The following is a 10,501-nucleotide window of genomic DNA, read 5'->3' on the forward strand; positions in this document are numbered from 1 at the left end:
GCCCTATAGCAGGGGGAACCCTATGGGGGGGGCCCTATAGCGGGGGGGGCCCAGGAAGGAGCTGGGACTCGGGGGGGTGAGGGGGGGTCCTGGGTGAAGCTTTATTGGGGGTTGGGGAATAAAGGCGGCTGAACCGTGTGGTGAGTGTGTGGGGGCACCCATGGGTGGGGGGGGGAGATGGGGGGAGGGGAGGCCAGGCAGGCGGGGGGGGGCACCCAGAGGTGCGGGCAGGGGGCAGGCAGCACCCATGGGTGGGGGTCACACGGGGTTAGGCAGCACCCACGGGTGGGGGGTCACACGGGGGGGCACACGGGGGTCAGGGAAGGGTCAGGCAGCACCCACGGGTGAGGGTCACGCGGGGGTCAGGCAGGGATCAGGCAACACCCATGGATGCAGGCAGGGGGTCACACGGAGGTCAGGCAGCACCCATGGGTGGAGGGTCACATGGGGGTCAGGCAGTGTGCAGGCAGCACCCATGGGTGGGGGTCACACAGGGGTCACGCAGGGGTCAGGCAGCACCCACGTGTGGGGGTCACACGGGGTCAGGCAGGGGTCAGGTAGGGGTCAGGCAGCACCCATGGGTGGGGGTCACGTGGGGGTCAGGCAGTGTGCAGGCAGCACCCATAAGTGGGGGTCACACGGGGTCAGGCAGTGTGCAGGCAGCACCCACGTGTGGGGGTCACACAGGGGTCAGGCAGGGGTCAGGCAGCACCCACGGGTGGGGGTCACACGGGGGTCAGGCAACACCCAGGGGTGGGGGGGGGGGGGGTCACACGGGGGTCAGGCAGGGGTCAGGCAGCACCCACGTGTGGGGGTCACGCGGGGTCAGGCAGGGGTCAGGTAGGGGTCAGGCAGCACCCATAGGTGGGGGTCACACGGGGTCAGGCAGGGGGTCAGGCAGCACCCATGGGTGGGGGTCACGCGGGGTCAGGCAGGGGGTCAGACAGGGGTCAGGGCGGGGTCACGCGGGGGCCGCACGGGGATGGCCCGCAGCCGGTAGGGGGCGCAGCGCAGGGGTCACGCAGGGGTCAGGGCGGGGTCACGCGGGGGCTGCACGGGGATGGCCCGCAGCCGGTAGGGGGCGCAGCGCAGCACGGTGCCCGCGCGCCCCGCCCCCAGCGCCGGCAGCCGCCCCGCGCGCGCCGGCACCAGCCGGAAGTCGCGCACGAGCCGCCCCAGCAGCGCCGCGAGCTCGGCGCGCGCCAGCCCCGCCCCCACGCACGAGCGCGCCCCGCACCCGAACGGCAGCAGCGCCCGCCAGGGGGCGCCCGGCGCCAGGAACCGCTCTGGGGGGGGGGGAAGGGGTCAGGGGGCACCCAGGGGTCTGGGGGGGCACCCAGGGGTCTAGGGGGCACCCAGGGGTCCGGGGGGCACCCAGGGGTGTCAGAGGGGGGCACACAGGGGTCTGGGGGGGGACCCGCTGGGGATCCACCCCAAGGGGTTGAGGGGACCCAGGGGTGTCAGAGGGGGGTCCCTGGTGTCCACAGGGCACCCAAGGTGTGTCAGAGGGGACTCAGGGGTCCAGGGGGGCACCCACCCCCACAGGGGTCGGAGGGGGCACCCAGGGGTGTTGGGGGGACCTAGGGGTCTGGGGGGGGGTCCCAGGGGTCGGGGGCACCCAGGGGTGTCAGTGGGGAACCAGGTGACAGGGGGTCCCACCCCGGGGGGGTTCAGGTGTCCCACCCCGGGTGCAGGGTCCCACCCAGGGGTCAGGGTCCCACCCCGGGGTCAGGGGTCCCACCCAGGGGTCGGGGTCCCACCCCAGGTGACAGGGGGGTCCCCCCCCAGGGGGTTCAGGGGTCCCACCCCGGGGTCAGGGTCCCCCCCCGGGTGCGGGCCCCCCCGTACCGGGCAGGAACTCCTCGGGGTGCTCCCAGATCTCGGGGTCCTGCTGGGCCGCCAGGAGGTTGGGGACCAGGATGGAATCGGCCGGTACTGGGACACCCGCGATACTGGGAGGGGACAGGGGGTAACTGGGATCGGCTAGGGCCTACTGGGGCTCTATTGGGATCTACTGGGACCATACTGGGACCTGCTGGGCTCCACTGGGGCCTACTAGGGGTTTATTGGGGTCTACTGGGGCATACTGGGACCATACTGGGATCTACTAGGGCCTACTGGTGGTCTCTTGGGGTCTACTGGGCTGTACTGGGGGGTTATTGGGGTCTACTGGAGCCATACTGGGACCATGCTGGGATCTGCTGGAGCCTACTGGTGGTCTCTTGGGGTCTACTGGGGCCCTACTGGGGCCCTGCTGGGACCTGCTGGGGCCTACTAGGGGTTTATTGGGGTCTACTGGGTCCTACTGGGGGGCTAGTGGGGGTCTACTGGGGCCATACTGGGACCTGCTGGGGCCTACTGGGGGGTTAGTGGGGTCTACTGGGGCCATACTGGGACCATACTGGGATCTGCTGGGGCCTACTGGGGGTCTATTGGGATCTACTGGGGCCATACTGGGACCTGCTGGGCTCTACTGGGGGGTTAGTGGGGTCTACTGGAGCCATACTAGGACCATACTGGGACCTGCTGGGGCCTACTGGGGGTTTATTGGGGTCTCCTGGGGCCATACTGGGACCATACTGGGACCTGCTGGGGCTCTACTGGGGCCTACTAGGGGTTTATTGGGGTCTACTGGGGCCTACTGGGGGCTAGGGGGGTCTACTGCGGCATACTGAGGGGTTAGTGGGGTCTACTGGGGCCATACTGGGACCATACTGGGACCTGCTTGGGTCTACTGGGGGTCTACTGGGGCCATACTGGGACCATACTGGGGACTGCTGCGCTCTACAGGGGCCTACTGGGGGTTTATTGGGGTCTACTGGGGCCTACTGGAGGGCTAGTGGGGTCTACTGGGGCATACTGGGACCATACTGGGATCTACTAGGGCCTACTGGTGGTCTGTTGGGATCTACTGGGGCCATACTGGGGGTTTATTGGGGTCTACTGGGGGTCTATTAGGGGTTTATTGGTGTCTACTGGGGCCTACTGGGGGGCTAGTGGGGTCTACTGGGGCCATACTGGAACCATACTGGGATCTGCTGTGGCCTACTATTGGGGTCTACTGGGGCCATACTGGGACCATACTGGGATCTGCTGGGGCCTACTTGGGGTCTATTGGGGTCTACTGGGGCCATACTGGGACCATACTGGGATCTGCTGGGGCCTACTGGGGGTCTATTGGGGTCTACTGGGGCCATACTGGGGTCTGCTGGGGCCTGCTGGTGGTCTGTTGGGGTCTACTGGGGCCATACTGGGACCATACTGGGATCTGCTGGGGCCTACTGGGGGTCTATTGGGGTCTACTGGGGCCATACTGGGATCTGCTGGGGCCTACTGGGTGTCTATTGGGGTCTACTGGGGCCATACTGGGACCATACTGGGGTCTGCTGGGGCCTGCTGGGGGTCTATTGGGGTCTACTGGGGCCATATTGGGGTCTGCTGGGGCCTGCTGGGGGTCTATTGGGGTCTACTGGGGCCATACTGGGACCATACTGGGACCTGCTGGACTCTACTGGGGCCTACTGAGGCCATACTGGGGCCATACTTGGACATGCTGGGCTCTACTGGGGCCTACTGGTGTTCTACTGGGGTCTACTGGGGCCATACTGGAACCTACTGGGGGCTACTGGGGGGGCTAGTGGTGTCTACTGGGGCCATACTGGGCTATACTGGCAATACTGGGGTCTGTTGGAGTCTGCTGGGCCTTACTGGGGATGCCCAATGTCCCTACTGGTCTATAGTGGTTCATACTGGTCCATACTGGTCTATACTGGTTCATACTGGTCCATAATGGTCTATACTGGTCCATACTGGTCTAAACTGGTGCAAAACCGTGCTACACATTGGTGCACAGAGCTGCAACCTGATGTCCAGTGGTTCCTACTGATCTATACTGGTCCATACTGGTATATACTGGTCTATAGTGGTTTGTGCTGGTCCATACCAGTCCATAGTGTTCTATACTGGTCCATACTGGTCTAAACTGGTGCAAAACACTGCTACACATTGGTGCACAGAGCTGCAACCTGATGCCCAGTGGTTCCTACTGATCTATAGGGGTCCATACTGGTATATACTGGTCCATACTGGTCTATAGTGGTTTGTGCTGGTCCATACTGGTCCCTAGTGTTCTATACTGATTCATACTGGTCCATACTGGTCTAAACTGGTGCAAAACACTGCTACACATTGGTGCACAGAGCTGCAACCTGATGTCCAGTGGTTCCTACTGATCTATACTGGTCCATACTGGTATATACTGGTCCATACTGGTCTGTAGTGGTTCGTGCTGGTCCATACTGGTCCCTAGTGTTCTATACTGGTTCATACTGGTGAAAAACACTGCTACACATCAGTGCACAGAGCTACAACCTGATTTCCAGTGGTTCCTACTGATCTATACTGGCCCGTACTGGTCCGTAGTGGTCCGTACTGGTCCGTGCTGGCCGTACCTGGTGTGGCGCAGGGCGCAGTGGGGCAGCGCCAGGGGCGCGGGGGGCCGCAGGCGCAGGGTCTCGGTGACGGTGGCGTGGAGCAGGGGCAGGCGCGCGGCGTCCCCCAGCTCGGGGGTCCCCGTGGGCCCCAGCTCCCGCCACAGCTCTGCCCGCAGCCGCTCCTGCAGCTGGGACACGGGGACACACGTGTGACACACGCGTGACGTGTGCCGCCTCCGCGAGGGTGACACGCGTGTCACGGGGCGTCGTTGGGGGGGGGGTCCCAATCGCAGGGGGACATAAAGGGGAGCGAGGGGACGTGGGGACACGGATGTGACACGGCAGTGACACGCGTGTGGCAGCTCGGGGCGGGGTGGGGGGATGGTGATGGACACGGGGAGGGGACACGGGGGACATGTAGGACACGGGTGGGGACATGTGTGGGGCCTTGGGGACACATGTGGGGACACGTGGGGACATGGCCACGTCGGTGGCACACGTGTGGCACCTCATGGTGGTGCAGGGGGAGGGTGACAGCCATGGGGAGGGGACACGGGAACATGTAGGACACGGGTGGGGATATGGGACCCCCTGGGGACACCTGTGGGGTCTCGGGGACATGTGTGGGGACATGGACATGTGGTGACACGCATGTGGCATCTTGGGGTGGTGCAAGGGGATGGTGACAGCCATGGGGAGGGGACACGGGGGAGCACAGAGGACACGGGTGGGGACACGGGACCCCATGGGGACACGTGTGGGGCCTTGGGGACACACATGTGGGACACTGACACGTCGGTGACACACGTGTGGCACCTCATGGTGGTGCAGGGGAAGGCGTTGGCCATGGGCAGGGGGACATGTAGGACACGTGTGGGGACATGGACATGGTGGTGACACGTGTGGCACCTCGGGGCGGTGCAGGGGGATGGTGACAGCCATGGGGAGGGGGACACGGGGGACATGTCGGACACGGGTGGGGACACGGGACATCCTGGGGACACACGTGGGGATCTGGGGACACGTGTGGGGCCTCGGGGACACGCGTGGGGACACGGACACGCAGGGGACACGCGTGTGGCACCTCGGGGCGGTGCAGCAGGAAGGCCACCGCCCAGGCCAGCGCGGCCGCCGTGGTCTCGGTGCCCCCGATGAACAGGTCAACCAAGGTCATGTGCAGGCGGGGGGGGCTCAGGGGACCCCCCGGCACCCCGGGGTCCCGCCCCTGCAGCGCCCCCAGCACCGTGTCCGCGGGGGGGCACGGGCCCTCCTGGGGGGGGGGGACACGGGTCACCCCCCGCCAGCACCCATGGGTGCCCCCTGAGACCCCCCCCCAATACCCACAGATGCCCCCCCTGACCCCTGGGTGCCCCCTGAGACCCCGGGGTGCCCCCCCCAGACCCCCCCATCACCCCGGGGTGCCCCCCGACACCCCTGAGTGCCCCTACCAGACCCTTGAGTGCCCCCCCCTCCGGGTCCCCCCGACACCCCTGGGTGCCCCTACCAGACCCTTGAGTGCCCCCCCCTCCAGGTCCCCCCGACACTCCTGGGTGTCCTCCCCAGACCTCTGGGTCCCCCCTGACACCCATGGGTGCCCCCCAACACCCCTGGTTGCCCCCCCCAGACCCATGGGTGCCCCCCATCACCCCTGTGTCCACTACCCTGACACCCCTGGGTGCCCCCCCGGGTCGATGGATTCCCCCCCAGAACCCTGGGTGCCCCCCAACACCCCTGGGTGTCCCCCCCCAGACCCCTGGGTACCCCACCCATCGGTCCCCCCCGACACCCCTGGGTGCCCCGCCCCCCCCCCCGGGCGCCCCCCCCCCCCATGGGTGCCTCCCCCCACCTCGTGCCGCCGGATCAGCTCCTGCACAAAGGCGTCGCGACGCTCCACGAGCCGCAGGAGCTTCCGCAGCGACGGGTTGGGCAGCGCCTGCGACGTATGGACCCCATAGGGGACCCCCGACCCCCCTGAGCCCCCCCAGACCCCTACAGACCCCCCAGACCCCTATAGACCCCCCCTGCCCCATAGATACCCTATAACCCCCTCAGCCCCATAGAAACCCTATAGATGCTCCTCCACCCACCCTGGACCATATGGATCCCATGGGGGACCCCCTGACCCCCCTGAGCCCCCCCAGACCCCTGCAGACCCCCCAGACCCCTATAGACCCCCCAGACCCCTACAGACCCCCCCAGCCCCATAGATACCCTATAACCCCCCTCAGCCCCATAGAAACCCTATAGCCACCCCCACACACACCCTGGACCATATGGATCCCATAGGGGACCCCCGACCCCCCTGAGCCCCCCAGCTCCCTATAGACCTCCCAGACCCCCATAGACCCCCCCCTGCCCCATAGATACCCTATAACCCCCCTCAGCCCCATAGAAACCCTATAGCCACCCCCACACACACCCTGGACCGTATGGATCCCATAGGGGACCCCCGACACCCCCTGAGCCCCCCAGCTCCCTATAGACCCCCCAGACCCCTACAGATCCCCCAGACCCCTACAGACCCCCACAGACCCCCCAGACCCCTACAGACCCCCCAGACCCCTATAGACCCCCCCCTGCCCCATAGATACCCTATAATTCCCCTCAGCCCCATAGAAACCCTACAGCTGCCCCCCCCTGGGCCATATAGACCCCCTCCCCAGCCCTATAGGCTCCCCCACCCCCTATAGATCACCCCAGCCCCCCCAAACCCCCACACCTGCCCCTCGCAGACCCCCCACCCCATATAGACCCTATAACACCCCCCCAGCCCCATATAGCCCCTATTAACACCCCCCCCAGCCCCATATAGACCCCATAGGGGCCATATAGCCCCTCTCCAGCCCCATATAGACCCCTCCCAGCCCCATATACCCCCACCCCGGGCTATACAGCCCCATATACCCCCACCCCAGGCCATACAGCCCCATATACCCCCCCCGGGCCATACAGCCCCATAGGGCCCGGCTCACCCGCAGCGGGGGCAGCAGGTCCAGCACCCGCACCCCCGCCCTGCCCCACACCTCCAGCAGCTCCACGATGCAGCGCGAGAAGGCCCGAACCTCCGCCTCGGGGGGCAGCTGGAGGGGGGGACCCCGAGAGCTGGGACCCCTTGGGGGCACCCCAACCCCCTGGGACCCCCCCCAGCACCCTTGGGTGCCCCCAAACCTTTGGGACCCCCCCCAAACCCTAGGACCTCCCCAAACCCCTGGGTCCCCCCCCAACCTCTGGGTGCCCCCCCCAACCCCTGGGACCCCCCAACCCCTGGGTGACCCCCCAAACCCTGGGACCCCCCAAACCTCTGGGTGCCCCCCCCAACTCCTGGGACTCCCCCAACCCCCTGGGTGCCCCCCCGACCCCTGGGTGCCCCCCAAACCGTGTCCCCGAAGAGGAGGCGCCCGATGGTGCTGCACGTGTGGAAGGAGAAAACCTCAAAGGGGTCCAGGGGGGCCCCCCCGTAGGAACGCAGCTCCTGGGGGGTCAGAGAAGGGGTTTGGGGGGTCCTGGGGGGGGGATGTGGGGCTCTAGGGGGGTTTTGGGGTGTCCTGGGGGGGGATGTGGGTCTCTAAGGGGGTTTTGGGGTCCCCAAAGTGGTTTTGGGGTGTCCTGGGGGGGGGATGTGGGGCTCTAAGGGGGTTTTGGGGTCTCATAGGGGGGTGTGTGGGGCTCTAAGGGGGTTTTGGGGTGTCCTGGGGGGGGATGTGGGGCTCTAAGGGGGTCTTGGGGTCCCTAAGGGGGTTTTGGGGTGTCCCAGGGAAGTATTGGGGTCCCTAAGTGGGTATTGGAGGACCCTGAGGGTTTTTTTGGGGTCCCTAAGGGGGTTTTGGGGGGCCCTGAGGGGGGGTTAGGGGGTCCCAGGGGAGTTTTGGGGTTCCCAGGGAGGTGTTAGGGTGCCCTAAGGGGGTTTGGGGAGGCCTTAGGGGGGGTTTTGGGGTGTTCCAGGGGCATATGGGGTGATTTCGGGGTGCAAGGGGGGGTGTTGGGGTGCGGGGGGGGCTTTTGGGGTTCAGGGGTTGATTTTGGGGGGGCAGGGGGGGTTGGGGTCCGGGAGAGGGTGGGGGGTTTGGGGTGCAGGGGCAGGTTTTGGGGTGCAGATGGGTTTTGGGGTGCTGGGGGGGTGTTGGGGTGCAGGAGGGTGATTTGGGGGTTCAGGGGGTGATTTAGGGGTACAGGGGTGTTTGGGTGCCGGGGGGGTGTTTGGGGTGCAGGGGGGTGTTTAGGGGTGCAAGGCGGGGGGTTTGGGGCCAGAGGGGGCTGGGGGGTTTTGGGGAGCAGGGGGTGATTTGGGGATACGGGGGGGGTGTTGGGGGTGCACGGGGGTGTTTGGGTGCCGAGGGAGGGTCTGGGGGTGCGGGGGGGGGGGTTGGGGGTTCAGGGGGGGTTGGGGCTGCAGGGGGGGGGTTGGGGTCCGGGGGGGGTGGGGAGGTGTTTGGGGGTACGGGGGTGTTTGGGTGCCGGGGGGGTCTGGGTGCCGGGGGGGGTGTTTGGGGTCCATGGGGGGGGGTCTGGGTGCTCACCGCGCACAGCTCCCCCGCCTGCCGCCGCAGCACCCCCCGCAGCCGCCCCCCCCCCGCCCGGGCCAGCGCCCCCCGCGCCGCCCCCCGCTGCCGCCGCCAGCCCGGGGAGGCCCCGCCCAGCGCCAGGGCCCCGCCCCCCGGGGCCACGAGCTCCGCTGGGGGGGGCAGAGGTGGGGGGGACACGGTCAGGGGCGAGACCCCCCCATAGCCCCCCCCACCCCATAATCCCCTCCCCCACCCCACAGCCCCCCATATCCCCCTCCCCAGCCCCACAGCCCCCCCCACCATACCCCCCCCGCCCCATAACTCCCCCCATACCCCCCTCCCTCACCCCACAGCGCCCCCTACCCCATAGCCACCCTATAACCCCCCATACCCCTCCCCCACCCCATAGACCCCCCACACCATAATACCCTCCCCTGCCCCATAGACCCCCATAAACCCCCCGTCCCATAACCCCCCATACCCCCCCACCCCACAGCCCCCCCATTCCCCCCACCATATCCCCCCCAACCCCCCACCCCACAGCCCCCCCCTACCCCCACCCCCCATATCCCCCCCATACCCCCCCACCCCATAGCCCCCCCATACTCTCGCCCCCCCACAGCCCCCCCATACCCTCCCCCGCCCTATAGCCCCCCGTAACCCCCCCATACCCCTCCCAGCCCCCCCCCCCCCCCGTACTCAGGTAACTCGGGGGTCGCCCCCCCCACGCCCCCCAGTGCCGGGCCAGCGCCTCCCGGATCGGGCCCACGGAGTTGAGCACGAGCACGTCTGGTGGGGGAGGGGGAGAGATGGGGGGGGGCTGGGGGGGAACCCGAAACTGGGGGGAGGGCCAGAACTGGGGGGGGACCCCAAAAAGGGAGGGGGGGGTTGGGGAGGGGAGGGGGGGGGGTGTCAAGGTGGGGGAGGGTCAGTTTTGGGGTCCCCCGGGGAGGTTCGGGGGTGTCGGGGGAGGGGGGTTGGGGGGGTCCCCAAGGGCTGGGGGGAAAGGGGTCAGTTTTGGGGTCCCCCGGGGGGGTTGGGGGGGTTCAGGGTGGGGGTTGGGGTCAGTTATGGGGTCCCACCCCCCCGCACTCACCGCGCCCCCCCAGGCGCATGCGCAGGATCGGGCCGTGCCGGCGCGCGAGGCGGCTGAGGTGCAGCGCCCCCTGCGGGTGCAGCAGGTGCAGCGCGCCCCCCCGCAGGCCCCGCCCCCCGCCCCGCCCCCCCATCACCAGCACCACCAGCAGCACCAGCAGCACCAGCACCAGCGCGGCCGCCATCGCCCCCGGCGGGGGGAGCCCCGATGGGGAGCCCCTATATGGGGGGGACCCCAAAGCCACGCCCCCGAAGCCACGCCCCAAGCCCCTCCCATGATAAGCCCCGCCCCCGCCTCTATAAGGAAGGACCCCAAGCCCCGCCCCCAAACCCACGCCCCCACCTATAGAATGGCGCTATCGCTAAGCCCCGCCCCCTCTGGAAACCACGCCCCGACTTTTACAGTGGTGGAGCCTTAAGCCCCGCCCCTTCACAAGCCCCGCCCACTCAGGGCCCACCCTCCCAACAGTG

General features: G+C 67.7%; 1 protein-coding gene across 1 annotated transcript; it reads right to left on the reverse strand.

Annotated features, from left to right (window-relative positions):
• Window positions 1-77: 77 nt before the first annotated feature.
• Window positions 78-10,215, reverse strand: CYP21A2 (cytochrome P450 family 21 subfamily A member 2). The gene is made up of 10 exons (XM_068409357.1): window positions 10,032-10,215; window positions 9,635-9,724; window positions 8,951-9,105; window positions 7,810-7,905; window positions 7,406-7,513; window positions 6,280-6,366; window positions 5,518-5,703; window positions 4,452-4,621; window positions 1,849-1,952; window positions 78-1,286 (listed from the first exon to the last, which is right to left on the reverse strand). Exons 1-10 carry the CDS (start codon window positions 10,213-10,215, stop codon window positions 1,018-1,020), a joined length of 1,449 nt encoding a protein of 482 aa, XP_068265458.1. The 3' UTR covers window positions 78-1,017.
• Between the last annotated feature and the right edge of the window lie 286 nt (window positions 10,216-10,501).

The sequence above is a fragment of the Nyctibius grandis genome, chromosome 10, assembly GCF_013368605.1.
Source record: "Nyctibius grandis isolate bNycGra1 chromosome 10, bNycGra1.pri, whole genome shotgun sequence".
NCBI classification, from domain to species: domain Eukaryota; kingdom Metazoa; phylum Chordata; class Aves; order Nyctibiiformes; family Nyctibiidae; genus Nyctibius; species Nyctibius grandis.

Bases quoted from the DNA above. Each gene is read 5' to 3' on its own strand.
- CYP21A2 (XM_068409357.1), bottom strand. From the start codon at position 10,215: ATGGCGGCCGCGCTGGTGCTGGTGCTGCTGGTGCTGCTGGTGGTGCTG. The intron at 7,906-8,950 runs GTGAGCACCCAG...CTGACCCCCCAG, and splicing joins AGGCGGGGGAGCTGTGCGCG to GAGCTGCGTTCCTACGGGGG. The intron at 4,622-5,517 runs GTGCCACACGCG...CCCGTGTCCCAG, and splicing joins TCCTGCTGCACCGCCCCGAG to CTGCAGGAGCGGCTGCGGGC.